At 49.6% G+C, this 15,457-nt stretch overlaps 1 protein-coding gene across 1 annotated transcript in view; it reads left to right on the top strand.

Moving 5' to 3' along the window:
* Nucleotides 1-13,362, top strand: part of LOC126063134 (solute carrier family 13 member 2-like) — a 35,969-nt gene extending 22,607 nt beyond the window's left edge. The window contains exons 2-12 of the mRNA XM_049861326.1: nt 6,037-6,165; nt 6,689-6,825; nt 6,935-7,140; nt 7,658-7,838; nt 7,951-8,073; nt 9,726-9,944; nt 10,177-10,265; nt 10,560-10,681; nt 11,814-11,975; nt 12,561-12,698; nt 13,198-13,362. Coding sequence (XP_049717283.1) covers nt 6,037-6,165; nt 6,689-6,825; nt 6,935-7,140; nt 7,658-7,838; nt 7,951-8,073; nt 9,726-9,944; nt 10,177-10,265; nt 10,560-10,681; nt 11,814-11,975; nt 12,561-12,698; nt 13,198-13,362 — 1,671 coding nt within the window. The remainder of the gene's footprint in view (nt 1-6,036; nt 6,166-6,688; nt 6,826-6,934; nt 7,141-7,657; nt 7,839-7,950; nt 8,074-9,725; nt 9,945-10,176; nt 10,266-10,559; nt 10,682-11,813; nt 11,976-12,560; nt 12,699-13,197) is intronic.
* The last annotated feature ends 2,095 nt before the right edge of the window (nt 13,363-15,457 follow it).

Raw genomic sequence — 15,457 nt, 5'->3', positions numbered from 1 at the left:
TTCATTATTTTGTGTTTTTTGGATTAGTACCAGCCTCGTTGGGGTGAAATGATATCTCATTGTAGTTTTCATTTGCATTTCTGTAATGGGTTTTAATGGCTAATGATCGTGAGCATTTCCTCATGTGGCTGTTAGCCACCTGAATGTCTTCTTTGGTGCAGTGTCTGTTCATATCCTTTGCCCATTTTTCAATCTGTTTTTTGTCTTTTTGTTGTTGAAGTGTTGCGGTATTTTGTAGGTTTTAGAGATTAGACCCTTTTCTGATATGTCATAGCCAAATTTTTTTTCCCAGTCTGTAGGTTCTGTTTTTACTCTTTTGGTGAAATCTTTTTATAAACGTAAGTGTTTGATTTTTAGGAGCTACCAGTTATCTAGTTTCTCTTCTGGTATTTGTGTGTTGTTACTTATGGTTTGTTTACTATTTATGCCATGTATTAGGGCTCCTAGCATTGTCCCTATTTTTTCTTCCATGATCTTTATCATTTTAGGTTTTATATTTAAGTCTTTGATCCATTTGGAGTTAGTTTTTGTACATGGTGCGAGATGTGGGTCTTGTTTCATCTTTTTGCAGATGAATATCCAGTTATGCCAGCACCATTTGTTACAAGTACTGTCTTTTCCCCATTTAACAGACTTTGGGACTTTGCCAAATATGAGCTGCTCATAGATGAATGGATTTACGTCTGGGTTCTGTTCCATTGGTCTATGTGTCTGTTGTTGTACAGTACACCCTGATGACTGTAGCAGTACAATAGGTTCTAAAATCAGATAATGTGAGGCCTCCCACTTTGTTCTTCTTCAGTAATGCTTTACTTATCTGGGACCTCTTCCCTTTCCATATGAAGTTAGTGATTTTTTTCTCTCTCTCATTGAAAAACACTGTTGGAATTTGGATCAGGATTGCATTATATCTGTAGATCGCTTTGGGTAGAACTGACATTTCCACAGTGTTGAGTTTTCCTTTCCATAAGCCTGGTGTGTTTTTCCACTTATGTAGGTCTGTTTTGGTTTTTTGCAGTAGCGTCTTGTAGTTTTCTTTCTATAGGTCTTTTATGTCTCTGTTTAGGTTTATTCCTAAGTAGTTTAACTTCTAGGGGAATATTGTAATGCATTGATTTGGTGATTTCCTTTTCAAAGTTCTCTTTGTTGGTGTGGAGGAATCCAACTGAATTTTGTATATCTTGTATTCTGATACTTTGCTGAAATTTTCTATTAGTTCCAGTAGTCTTCTTGTGGATTCTTTGGGGTTTTCTGTGTATAAGATCATATCATCTGGGAATAGGGATACATTTACTTCTTTCTTACCAGTTTGGATATGCTTTATTTCTTTTTCTTACCTTATTGCTTTGAGTAGGACCTCCAGCACAATATTGAATAAGAGTGGTGATAAAGGGCATCCTTGTCTGGTTCCTGTTCTCGAGGGGTATGCTTTCAGGCTCTCTCCATTTAGGAAAACGTCGGCTGTTGCCTTTGTATAAATGCCCTTTATTATGCTGAGGAATTTCCCTTCTATTACTATTTTGCTGAGACTTTTTTTTCATGAATCGGTGTTGGACTTTGTCAAATGCCTTTTCTGCATCAATTGATAAGATCATGTGGTTGTTTTGTTTTATTTATATGATGGATTACATTGATTGTTTTTCTAATGTTAAACCACCCCTGCATACCTGGTATGAATCCCCGTTGGTCATGGTAAATTTTTTTTTTATATGCTGTTGAATTCAGTTGGCTAGAATTTTGTTGAGGGTTTTTGTGTCTATGTTCATGAAGGATATTGGTCTGTAATTTTCTTTTTTTGTGGTGTCTCTGCCTGGCTCTGGAATCAGCATTATGCTGGCTTCATAGAATGAGTTCAGTAGTGTTCCATCCTTTTCTATGAGCTGAAATACCTTTGGTAGTACTTGTGTTAACTCTTCTCTGAAAGTTTCATAGAATTCTTCAGTGAAGCCATCAGGGCCAGGGCTTTTTTCTATTGAGAGTTTTTTTTACGACCTCTTAAATCTCTTATTTTCTTACAGGGTTATTTAGTTTTTCTACCTCACTTTGTGTTAGTTTAGGTAGATAGTGTGTTTCTAGAAATTTGTCCATCTCCTCTAGGTTTTCAAATTTGTTGGAGTACAATTTTTCATAGTATTCTGTTATGAACTCTTTTATTTCAGTTGGATCTGTTGTGGTATCGCCCATCTCATTTCTTATTCAGGTTATTTGCTTCCTCTCCTGTTTTTCTTTTGTCAGTTTGGCCAGCAGCTTATCAATTTTGTTGGTCTTTTTAAAGAACAAACTTTTGGTCTTGTTGACTCTTTCAGTTGTTTTTCTGTTCTCTATTTCGTTTATTTCTGCTCTAATTTTTATTATTTCCTTTCTTCTGGTACCCGAGGCTTTCTCTTGCTGCCCTCTTTCTATTTGTTTGAATTGTAGGGTTAATGTTTTGATTTTGGCTCTTTCTTCTTTTTGGATGTGTGCATTTTTTGCCATAAATTGACCTCTAACCACTGCTTTTGTTGTGTTCCAGAGGTTCTGGTAAGATGGATTTTCATTCTCATTTGACTCTATGAATTTCTTTATTCCATCCTTGATTTCTTCTATAAGCCAGTAGTTTTTCAGCAAAGCGTTGTTCAGTTTCCATGTATCTGATTTTTTTTCCTTGCTGTTTCTGTTATTGATTTCTACTTTTATGGCTTTATGATCAGAAAAGATGCTTTGTAATATTTCAGTGTTTTGGATTCTGTTAAGACTTGCTTTGTGGCCTAAAATGTGGTCTATTCCGGAGATTGTTCCATGTGCATGTATATGTATACTTGGCTGCTGTTGAGTGGAGTGTTCTGTATACACCTATGAGGACAGGTTGATTGATTGTGGGGTTTAGATCATCTGTGTCTTTATTGAGTTTATTTCTAGATGGTCTGTCCTCCATTGAAAGTGGTGTGTTGAAGTCTCCTACTATTATTGTGGAGTTGTCTATTTCTGTTTTTCAGTGCTCTTAGAGTTTGTTTTATTTGGAAGCCCTGTCATTGGGTGCATATATATTTATTACGGTTATGTCCTACTGGTGTATTGGCCCTTTAATCATTATATAGTGTCCTTCCTTATCTTTTGTGGTGGATTTAGCTTTCAAGTCTATTTTGCCATAGATTATTACTGCCACTCCTGCTCTGCTTAGGTTGTTGTTTGCTTGATATATTTTTTGCATCCTTGAGTTTTAGTTTGTTTGTGTCTTTGGGTCTAAGGTGGGTCTGTGGGTCTTTTGTAGGCAGTGTATCGACGGAGAGTGTTTTTTTTTTTATCCATTCTGCCACTCTCTGTCTCTTTATTGATGCATTTAGTCCATTTACATTCAGTGTAATTATCGAGAGGTATTTTTATGAGCTTACTGCTGTCATTTTTATGTTTCTTTTTTTTTTTATGGTGTTGACAGTTTCTTTGTTCCACTTAATTTTCTGTGCTGAATAATTTTTCTTTATGTATTTTCTTTTCATCTTTTTCATTATTGTTGATTTTGTGTTTGCCAAGTCTTTGTACTTTTCTTCTTTTTCATTTTGATGGGTAGATTTGTTAACTTCCTTTGTGGTTACCTTAAAATCCACCTTTATTTTTCTAAGTTTAAACCAATTTTTATTTCTTGATATGGCCTCAACTTCCTCTCCATATGGAAGTTTTTATGACTACACGATTTATTCCCTCTTTTTTGTTTTAGTGTCGTCATCATTTACATACTGACACCTCTGTTTCCCTCTTTTCAGTCTTCTAGCTTTGACTTATTTTTGCATCTTCCCTTTCTGGGTTGATAGAATAGGGAGGGGAGTGAGTGAGGAGAAAGAGACACTTCTCCACTGTGAAATTTCCAGAGGGGGAGGGATTATTTTGACCCAGTGCAGTAGGTTAGACACTTGCACTTAACTTCTGAAGATCCAGTTCTGCTTCTACCTGGCTCTGGAGGCTTGTGCAGACTTTCTGCAACCCAGACTCTCCCAACATGGTGAAACGCATCCCAAATGCTACTGCTCACCTCAGCCCTCATATGCTGGCTGACCCAGCCAGCAGGGTGCCAGTAACCTCACTTTCAATGCTTCTGAACTGTCTATCTTTTCCTCTGTCACTCAGTCCAACTCCTCAGCTTTGTCTTTGATTATCAGGTCTCCTAGATTGTCATATCTAATCAATTCGCTTGTTTTTTTGGGTCTTTGTTGTTAGGGCAACAGGAAGCATCTGACTGTTCCTCCATCTGAGCCCTGCCTCTTTCTTTTTTTTTTTTTAATTGTGTTTTAGGTGAACATTTACAGTAAAAATTAGTTCCTCATTAAAAAATTTATACGCAAATTGTTTTGTGACATTGGTTGCAATCCCCATAATGTGTCAGCATTCTCCCCCTTTCCCATTACATCACAAGTTCCCCATCTCCATTGGTTCAAATTTCCTGTCCCTTCCTGCCTTCTCATCTTTGCTTTTGGGCAGTTGTTGCCTGTTTGGTCTCATATACTTGATCGAACTAAGAAGTATGTTCCTCACATATGTTATTGTTTGTTTTATAGGTCTGGTGAAAGGTGGAGTTCGGGAGTGGCTTTAGTTCTGAGTTAGCAGGGTGTCCAGGGGCCATAGTCTCAGGGGCCACTTACTCTTTCTGAGCTTATCTATAAGGGGACCACCACACCCACCTTAATGACTGTTCCAACAGTTCCATACACGAAAACACCAAGCTGTTAAGACTTGCTTAGTAAGCAGCAGCTTCCTCTTGCCTTAGGTCACCCCCAGTCCTGCCCAGGGAACGCTTCCCAAGTATCAGGGTACTAAGAGCAAGCCCAGCTGGTACCAGATGGTGAGGCATTGAGGGGCAGAGCAGTTGGGGTGGGGAAAGGGAGGAGAAACCCCCTCTGCCAGCTCTCCCTAAAGTCGTTTTGTTCAACTAACCCCAGCACACGGCCCCTTCCTTTGGCAAAGAGTGGGGAGGTGCCCAGGCCCTGGGGAGACTAGGTATGGAGCCCCCTCTCCTCAAGGCCACCTTCCGGCTAATGATTTCCCGGCCCTTCCTCCCTAGCCCTGTGGAGAGGCTCTGTTGGGAAGGGAGGGCCCCTGGTGTCTGGGGCTGACAGTCTAGGCCTCCATTCCTGCCAGAGGTCCCTTCCTAGGCCTGAATCAGGACTCTCTGGACATGGTGCCTCATGTGGGAAAGGGGGACCTCTGGCACCCAAAGACTCACTAAACCACCATGCATCCCTGCACAATGCAGGGAAGGGGGAACCTTTCATTTATGCTATAAATGTGAATGGCACCCCCGGAATTGTGCTATGCAGCAGCCATGCCAGAATTGTTAGGAAGGAGACACTCCACTGCTCCCACCCCACAACTCTCCATTTCCATTCAGAAGATATCTACTCTGAAGCCTTCTGGGGTCTGAGCTTCAAGGACCCAGAGGCCACAAAACTAAGTCACGGAGCTTACTTCATAGTAGAGTGAATGGACAGTAATTAAATAGTCTTAGAAATAAAAATATTATTACAGCTGCAACAAGAGCCACAGAGGGCCAGGGTTCCAGGAAGGAGTCCACAATGCCCAGGCTTCTGTCCTTACTCCAGCAGCCACTATCTCATCTGAGGCCAAGTGGTGCCTGATATCCAACTCCAGACCCTCCAGCCCCCTCCAGTGTGGCTGGATTATAATGCCTAGGCACCTCAAGGTCAAAGACAAGGTGGTGACAGTCTTGCTTTGTTTTCTTTTTATTTTAGTAAATATATAGATAAGAAAACATTGACCATTTCACCAATGTTCACATGTACAGTTCAGTGACATTAGCTATGTTCATCATATTGTTCAACCATTGCCACTCCCAAATTTTTCCATCACCCTTAACAGAACTTGCTTTATTTTTATTTCCATTTTGAAATGGGACCTTGGTCTTCGGATGCAGTGACTATTGCTTTCACGAGCTCTCCCCACACTGTTACGAACAGCCTGTTTTCTCTGGGGGGTAGGAGGTGACAGTGACACTGGGTAGCAGGCCTGTCTCCCCCAACAGCTCTGCTGCTCCCCTCCCACCCACAGGAAGCCTACTGCGGCTATGCCATCATCCTCATGGCCCTCCTCTGGTGCACTGAAGCTCTGCCCCTGGCGGTCACTGCCCTCTTCCCCATCATCCTGTTCCCCATGATGGGCATCATGGATGCCTCTGAGGTGAGACTCCCCCATCCTCAGGAGAAAGGGCTCATGGGGCAGGGGGAGGGGAGGGTCTTCCCTAGGATCCTGGTGACCAGGGAAGCCTCATCATAGGAGGGCACATGGAAGAGCGGTCCCTGCTTGTGCTTGGAAGATCAGAGGGCACTGAGGGAGGAGTCAGCTAGAAGACATGAGGAAGAGTGTACAGCTGGTGTTGAGAGTTAATTCAAGGTGGGAGTGATTAGGCTTAGGCCAGGGAAGTGGAAAGGCCTGGTGATCCCTGAAAAACCTTGAAAGTCAGCTAAAGGGCTTGTATTCCTCTAATGAAATGGTCCCCAATCATTCCTGATGGGAGAAAGAGGGAGTTTGGCTAGAGGAGAAGAACCTGGCTAATACTGAAAGTCAGATAATCCAAAGACTTGGGGATCAACATCTATTTGTGCATCTGTATCTGCATCCCAGGAGCCCAGACACACAGTAGGAGACCTCACAGTCTTCCTGCCTCTCAGCTTGTCCCCGTCCACATGTGTCTGCCCACCAGGTCTGCATCGAGTACCTGAGGGACACCAACATCCTGTTCTTGGGAGGGTTGCTGGTGGCCGTCGCTGTGGAGCACTGGAATCTGCACAAACGAATCGCCCTCCGTGTGCTCCTCACCATCGGGGTGCGGCCCGCCCTGTGAGTCCCCACGCTCCAGGGCAGGAGATCCTGGGGCAAGGTGAGATCCTGGATATCCCGTCCCTGAAGGAACATCGGAATGCCAATGTGTCCGTCTGGCCATCCCTAGGCTGATCCTGGGCTTCATGGCGGTCACAGCCTTCCTGTCCATGTGGATCAGCAACACAGCCACCACAGCCATGATGGTGCCCATCGCACATGCCGTCCTGGAGCAGATGCACAGCCATCCCACCGGCAAGGACGTCGAGGAGGGCAGCAACAACCCCACCTTTGAGCTCCAGGAACCAGGTCCCCACAAGGAAGTGACCAAGCTTGGTGAGAAAAATGGAGCCAAAGCCTGTCCCCTCACCCCCTTGGCTCTAGGGGAGGATCTGAGGGCATTTTCCATTTCCAGTGGCAGTCAGCTTGGAGGCTTGGGAGAAAAGGAAGAGAGAGGCAAGAAGTAGGGTAACCATTTCATCCCAGTTTGCCCAGGACTTCCTCTATTTTAACAGTCCTGCATCCTGGGAATGCCCACGGTCCAGGGCAAACAGGATAGTTCTTCTCCCTGGCAAGAAGACAGTGGAGTCTGGGTGGGCTGCCAGGGGTCTAGTCTCCATTCTTCCTGTGCAGCTTGAATCATTCTATTCATCTCTCTGAGCTTCTCAAAGGGGAGTTTGGGCCAGATGGGACTTGAGGGTTATCTCAGCCTGAGACTCAGGACAGTGTTGGGCCCATGAGACCTGGGGGCAGCTTCTGTCCTCCTCCCAGCCCAGACCTCAGGCCACTCTCTGACAAGATGTCCCAGGAGGCTATGTGCCTGCCCCCTGCCTAAGTTCTCCCTTGCTCCCAGATAACGGGCAGGTCCTCCCCACCCTACCTGCTCCTTCTGGATCACGGGCACATCAGAGCCAGGAACAGCTTCACTTCGCTAAGGGCATGAGCCTGTGCGTGTGCTATGCGGCCAGCATCGGGGGGATATCCACGCTGACTGGCACCGGGCCCAACCTGGTGCTGCAAGGCCAGCTCAACACGTGAGTGTTGGGGAAAGGGATTACCAGGGAGCATCGGCATGCTCACTGGGAGGCAGATGGGACTAGGTTGTTGCCTGGGCAATACCACACAGCAGCCTGCATGCCATTTCAGGCTCTTCTCCGAAGATGGCAATGTGGTGAACTTTGTCTCCTGGTTTGGCTTTGCATTCCCCACCTCAATCATCCTACTACTGCTGGCCTGGGTGTGGCTGCAGATCGCCTTCCTGGGGTTCAAGTAAGTGATGGAATGGGTGGGAGATGACCCAACCCCACTCTTACCCTCTGGGAGCTTCCAGAGTCCAGAGGGTACTCATTTATAGGAAATTTTATAACCATGACCCCAGCGGGAAGAATTCTCCCCCAAGGCCCTTCTGTGCACTTGTATCCCCCTTTTGGTTGCCAGCAACCCAAGGCATTACCCAGTGGAGAATAGTATACCATTAAGCACATGAGCAAACTGAGGCTTCAGGGGTGAGAAGGAGATTTGCCCTGTGGTACACAGCTAGACTTGTCAGTGCTGGAATTGAAAACCATGTCTCCTGATGCCCGGACCGGACCCCTTCCCACAGTGCTCCACAATCCTTTAATAATGTTTAATGAGCACACACTGAGTGTGTTCAGTTACAAACACATTTATTGAGTACCTTCTGTATGCCTGGCCCTATCCTGGGCACTGAGAATGGTAAGAGGCAGGAGGCACAGTCCCTGTCTTTGGAAGACGCCATCTGATGGGTGATGATATACGCTGGGGGCATGGCAGAGGGAAGCCCAGGTACTACAAGAGCACAGAGGAGGGAGGTCCTAACTCAGCCCAGGGTAATGTGATCCCAGAAAGCCTCTGGAGGAGATGATGCTGGAGCTGAATCTTGTAGGACTAGAAGTCAGCCAGGTGGAGAATGGGGTAAAGGCATTCCGGTGAACAGGAACAGCTTGTACAAAGGCACAGACGCAAATAGGTTTTATTCCTACTTTCAAACCTGGGTAACTAGTAGCTATTTGGAGCTCTGCGTTGAAAATCATTGCAAGGCCCTCTGGGCTCAGTTCCGTCAAGTGCTGTGATCGATTAGTGATGTCAGCCTTAAGAAGAGGATAGGGAAGCAGTGGTGTGAGTGCTGTGTTATTTGCCCTTCCTGTACAGGCAACAGGGAGCCACTGAAAGTTTTTAAGCATGATGGCTATACTTCGGAAAAATCACTTGGGCATGTGTGGGGAGACTGAGTTCAGATTGGGGGCTGTTACAAGGCAAGGTGGTAGTCAAAGAGACCAGCACAGTGTGAGGCACCATGGAAGACTCAAATATGTGTGAAGCATGGTCTTTGCCCTTGAGGAACTCACAGTCCAGCAAGGGAGCTGAGATTTACTGAAGAGAAAAGTTCAATGTCAACACGAGTAAGAGGCACGAGGAAGTGGGCCACAGTCCCCTGTGCTTCTGAGGACAATGTGGGTGGGGCTCATGCTGGGCAGGGGATACCCAGAAGCAGGTGGAAGAGGGAAAGATTTCCTGAAAGGTGGTTGAGGGAGAAGAACTGTGACTCAGGCCCAAGAGGAGGCATATGGTCTGGGCTACTAGGCCCTCCTCATCTTGAGCAAGAGAGGGCTCAGCAGAAGAGAATGCTTGGAGGGAAAGGGGGTCCATAGGACACATGGAACAGGGCCAAGCCAGTACAAATCAGCCTCCCCTGCTGCAGCCCTGCCCTATTAAATGACAACCATGGCCCTCTGAAAGCGTTCTATTCTTCCAGGACCTTGGGTGGATCCAGGGCCTTAGTATAGTGACCTGAGGTGCCCTCCATAAGCCTCAGTCTTCACATAATGGGCACTAAAAGCCCTTTGCTCTCCTGCCTGGTGCAGGGCCCTCAAGAGCTGTCCCTGCCCCTCTGCCTGCAGTTTCCGGAAGAACTTTGGCATCGGTGAAAAGGTGCGGGAGCAAGAGCAGGCAGCCTACCGTGTCATCCAGACAGAGCACAGGCTGCTGGGCCCCATGACCTTTGCAGAAAAAGCTGTCACCATCCTCTTTGTCACCCTGGTGCTACTCTGGTTCACCCGGGAGCCGGGCTTTTTCCTTGGCTGGGGCAACCTGGCTTTTCCCAATGCCGAGGGGGAAAGGTGAGAGTTGCTAGGCAGAGGAGGGTGGATGACACCTGTGTACTTCATACATTTGGGGAAGGAGGAGAGGGGCAGGCCCCCAGTACAGAATGGAACATAACACCTGGGAGGTGGGAACTTCCCAGGAGGGGTTGCCATGTCTGTGGGAGGGGCTTCCCTCTGCCACCCCCCCCATCCTGTGGCCCTGAGTTACCCTGAGCCACTAAGCCTGCCCTCCCTACCCCACCCACAGCATGTTGTCCGATGGGACAGTGGCCATCTTCATCAGCATAGTTATGTTCATCGTGCCCTCCAAGATCCCAGGGCTGACCCAGGACCCAGGTAAGCACCTGGTCTGGGACAGGAAAAGGCCTTAAGTTCCTCTGGGCAACCCCAGCCTTCAGGCATGTCATGTACCTTTGACTGCACTTGGCAGGAGTAGACAGAGCCCAGAGAGGTTGGGGTGACTTGCCATGGTCACAGGGACTCAGGGGCAAAGCCGGGATATTGCAGAAGTGAGGATCCCCTCCTGAATGCATTAGGCTCTGATAGGGACCCACAGAGGGATGTCCCAAGTTGAGGGGAGGGAAGGCCCATTCTCTCTTGGTGACCCCTCCTCCTCTGTTTGCGGAGCAGAAAATCCAGGGAAGCTGAAGGCCCCTCCTGCCCTCCTCACCTGGAAGACAGTGAATGAGAAGACGCCCTGGAATGTTGTGTTCTTGCTGGGTGGTGGCTTTGCTCTGGCCAAGGGCAGTGAGGTGAGAAAACTCCAGCCCCTCCCCAGCCTATTCAAAGGAGACTGTGTGGAAGAGACAGAGGGGCTCTACTTCTATCCCAAGCGGGGAAACCTGGTCACCTTTTAGGAGCTGCCCTTGTGGGCAAAAAATTCCTGGCAGCTGGAGGGACTTAGATTAGAGCCAGTCTGAGGGAGGGGGCAGAGGCCCAAGTCATAGAAACCTCTCTCCATTGAGGTCAAAGACAAAGGGAAGGCAAGCTTCTCTGAAGGGTGAAGACTGTTCTCACCTCTATCCATCCCCTCCCCAGGCCGCCCCCTCCTACCCCTGCTGCCAGGCAGAGATTGCAATAGCTTTAGCTACCAAGTTGCTGGCCTTGGTTGGATACAGTCTGCCTGCTGCAGCCACCAGGGGGTGCCAGGCTCCGGGGATCAGTGCATCTTTCCCAGAGCTTCCTTCCAAATGGGAAATCCCTGAACCTAAGTTGTACCCCTGGGCCTCAGCGTCCCAGATGAGCTCATTCACTGCATAGGCAGGAGGGGGCTTCCCTGAGTTAAGTATTGGTGCTGGGGGTGGACGGTGGGCTCCTGGTTCTGTGATTAGTTCATCCATTAAGCGTTCATTGAGCACCAACTGTGCCAAGCCCTGTGCTGGTCATGTGGCATTGTACAAGAGAATTACAGCATTACAGACCTGGGGGACAGGGGGCACCTTGAAGACCTCAAAGTTCTTCTGACCCTGTGGATGCCCACATCCTCCTGTCAGACTCTTTCCAGCCTCTACCAGGGCCCTCCCCACTCCCCCTGCCTGCCAGGAGCAAGGTCCCCTCTGCCCCAGCTCACTGGGTTGGAGGAGGCAGGGAGAGGGCTAAGGTTGTCCAGGGACTTCCCAAGAGAGGGCAGGAGGGCAGGAGTAAGCAGGATCACAGGTCTTTACTCCCACCAAGCCCCAGGTTTCCCAAGAAGACCCTTTGGCTGCCTCTCTGAGCTTCTCCTCTCACCTTTCTCCCCACACCTAAGTGTTCTCCAAGAGCAGGAGAAAAGGCCTTCAGTTCTACCTGGGCCCTGTCTTGTCCCCAGAGCTGCCCTTGACTCTACAGAGGCTCTGAGACCCTAGGTAGCCCAGCTTCTCACTCACCACCCTACTCTGCACACAGCACTCGGGCCTGTCGACGTGGTTGGGGAACCAATTGACCCCACTGGAAAATGTGCCACCTCCTGCCATTGCCTTCATCCTCTGCCTCCTGGTTGCCACCTTCACTGAGTGCACCAGCAACGTGGCCACCACCACGATCTTCCTACCCATCCTGGCCTCCATGGTGAGCTGGTCCTGCAGACACATCACCTCCAGGCAGCCCTCCATCTACCCCACCCAGGGATTCTGACTGCTTGGTACCTTATCCCTTTCTGGGGGAGGACCCCTGAGCGTCCACCCTTCCCCAGGCTTGTGAGCTAACCCAGGCCCCATGGTACAGTGGCTGCTGGCTCGCCCTATCCCTGGGGACATCACCCCTTGGGCATCCTGTTGGTCACCCACTTCTAGCCCTGCCTCTGTTCTAGTCATTCTTGGGGTCACAAGGTGAAATTGCTCCCTGGAGCATCCCTAGCCCCTTCCTCCACAAGTGCATCCCTGCAGCCTTTGATGACACTCCCAGAGCCCCTTTGAGATCAGTTTTATGATCCCCTCCCCTTACCACATCCCAGAGGGCAGGGCTGCAGACTCATCCCCTCCAGAGAGGTCAAGGGCCCTTCTCAGGTCACAGTACCTTCTGGCAAAAGTGGTGGGGTCATGACCAGAGTGTGTGGACAGGGTGGTCCCTCCAAGAGGGGAGCAGAGGAATTGGGGGCACTCCTCCCCACTGGGCTAGGGGTGGGATCAGCTCTGCCCCACCTCTCCCCTGCAGGCTCGGGCCATCTGCCTCCACCCACTCTATGTCATGGTGCCCTGTACTCTGGCTTCCTCCCTGGCCTTCATGCTGCCTGTGGCCACCCCGCCCAATGCCATCGCCTTCTCTTTCGGGGGCCTCAAAGTGTCTGATATGGTGAGTGGCGGGGAAGGCAGGAGACCTCAGCACTCCTTCCTGCTCTATCTCTTCAGCTTGGTGGACCACAAAGCAGCCTAAAACCACTGAGATTCTCAGAGTTGATAGTGGGCCCTGGATCAGGGGGCCTGTAGGGGGGGACAGGGACATGACCCCTCAGCTGGGACATCTTTAGGGCTCTTTTCTGCCCCAGCCATGTGAGAGGAAGGGAAGGAGGTGAGGAATAAGGAGGGGTCAAGCACTCACAAGCAGGGAGATGGGCTCAGAGGGCACAAGGCCCAGGGCCCTCTAAGCTCACAAAGAGCCTCCCTTTTTCCTATTAGCACCGGGATTCAAGCAAGGGACAGGGGCATTGCCTAATGATACAAGTTGCACCAAGTGGGACTTCCCAGGGAGAATTTTGCTAGTGGGAGGGTCCCAGACCTCCCCAGAACACCTGAGGGGTGAGCACCGGCTCAGCTCAGCACCTGTGGAGTCAAATTGACTCTCCTCACACCAGGCCCGGACGGGATTCGTGCTCAACATCATCGGGGTGCTGGTCATCATGCTGGCCATCAACAGCTGGGGCTACCGCATTTTCAACCTGTACACCTTCCCCTCCTGGGCCCACATGGACAACATCACAGCCCACTGCCAACCCAACTTCACAACGCCCCATCCCTAGACCAGGGCACAGCCTGGCCAAACTCAGAAAGATGCACTCCCGTTTCCCCTCCTCTGAGTTGGGAGGAGACACCCCAAACTCCACGTTCTAGACCAAAGGCCGAAAGACCCCTGTATATATACATCATCTGATGTGTGTCTGTAAGGAAAGTACGTGTGTGCGATCCTGTGTGTCTGAGAAAAGCGTGTGTATATATGTATATATATATATTTTTTATGTATATGAGGTTGGTGTGTGATGTGAGCGTGTCTGAGAGGGGCATTGTGTGTGCACATGATTTGAGGTGTGTGTGCTTGACAGTACATATGTGTACAGCTCATGCATGTGTGTGAGTTCACAGACAATACAGCACCCTCTGTCTGGCGTTCAGGATCTTTATCTTTCCTACTTGATGACCAGGCCCCTTTGCGCTGTATGTATAGAAACTCAGGGTTAAGGTGGGCTGGGGAAGACGCCTATCAGTGGTTGCCATGGGAACAGTCTCTGGGATGGCCCAGGGTTCTGAGGTCTCCCCAGCCTCTGCTGGTTTGGGGGAAGGTTCAGGTATTAGCCACATTAAAGTCTTTTTGGTAGAGTCTGGGATGGTTTTTCACAGCCTTCTCCAGGCTAGTCCACACGTAGTCAGGCTCTGCATGCCAGCCCTTTGGCAGCCTTCCCACCCAAGGGAAAAAGTAATGGTGGGGCACCCCTGCCAAGGCTGACAGGAGTGGGCGCAGCCACCCAGGAAAGCAGCACTGACATCACCCAGCCGGGCTAATTGGGAGCTAGTCCCTGCGTGCCTTTGGGAAAACCGGCCTCCCCGTTCCCAGAGCTCCCCCCAGACATTTACATAAAATCCTCTTCCCCTGCCAATTCCTCACCGACCCTTCCTCTGGCTGGAAAAACTGGTCCCACCAGACCAGGGGAAGCAGGCTGACCCATGCTGGGTGCCCAGAAAGATGGACCCCCACCCAAAATGGCAGCCTGCAGCAAGAAGAATGCAGGTGAGACTCACTGGAACAGGCTCAAAACTGGCATGGCCTGTAGAGCCCAGGGCCAGACAACACTCTAGATGGTTCTGCCTCCCCCACTGACCCCTGCCCCCATGGACTCCAGAGTTTTCATCTTTCTTCCGGGGAGTGGGGTGGGGAAGGGAAGATGCCGCACCCATCATCCATTCTGGGAGCTTAATATCTCTTCCTGGCTGGAAGTACATCTTTAGGTCTATCCTAGATCTCCCTCACTGTAGACAGGAGCATGTAAACTCATGTGGCTTCCTTTTGAAAGTCTTGAGTTCATCTAGATGGAAGTTTCCAAGAACCTCATCTGGCTCCCTCCTGCTGCAGTGAGAGAAAAGACATATTTACCATCACCCTCATGTCCAAATGAAAAGGGAGGCTGAGCTCTGAAGACAGACCACCAGAAAGGATTTAACTCGAGGTCCCCCCTGGGCTGGGTCTTCACTCAGTTCTCACAGAGCTGGAATGGAGGAGTGGGGAGGCATGAATGGGAGGGAGCCGCTGCAAGAGGGAGAACGTGGCCGTCCCCAGGGGACAGGGGATCCTGACAGGACACGCCAGACATCCAGGAGAGCGAGGAGTGTCAGGCGAGAGGCTCCACCCTGCCTGCGGCCCCCTAGGCTGGCATTCCTCACTCATGAAGCACAGTCATAAATCACAGCTCCCACCTAGACCCACACCTGGGACCCCCCACCAAAGCCCCAGGCAACAGTCCCCATGGGAGTGGGCTGGCCCCAGAATGGTGGGGCTCCCTCAATGGCTTTCCCACAATGCAGTGGGCTCCTAAGGAGAAGCCCCAGGCCCACTGCAAGGAGGACCCTTCTGTGAATGCTTTCTCCTCCTGGACCCTGCATGGGTACCCACTGTCTAGCCCTGGCTGGAGAAAACACGGATGAGCTTCATGAGGTGCACACACCCCACACACTGTTCTCAGCTCCCCTTCCCCACTGTCTTGCTTAGAGAGAGGCAGGTATGGGCTGAGGTCACACAGCAGCCCCAGGGGATGAGGACTGGGCTGGTCCTGCCTTCTCGGGGGAGGAGGTGGATGCAAGCCCTCCCAAGTCCGGAGGGGTCATCTGTGGTGGTGCCCAAACAGA

The sequence above is a fragment of the Elephas maximus genome, chromosome 19, assembly GCF_024166365.1.
Source record: "Elephas maximus indicus isolate mEleMax1 chromosome 19, mEleMax1 primary haplotype, whole genome shotgun sequence".
In the NCBI taxonomy this organism is placed as follows: domain Eukaryota; kingdom Metazoa; phylum Chordata; class Mammalia; order Proboscidea; family Elephantidae; genus Elephas; species Elephas maximus.
This window is presented reverse-complemented; position numbering and strand designations above follow the sequence as displayed.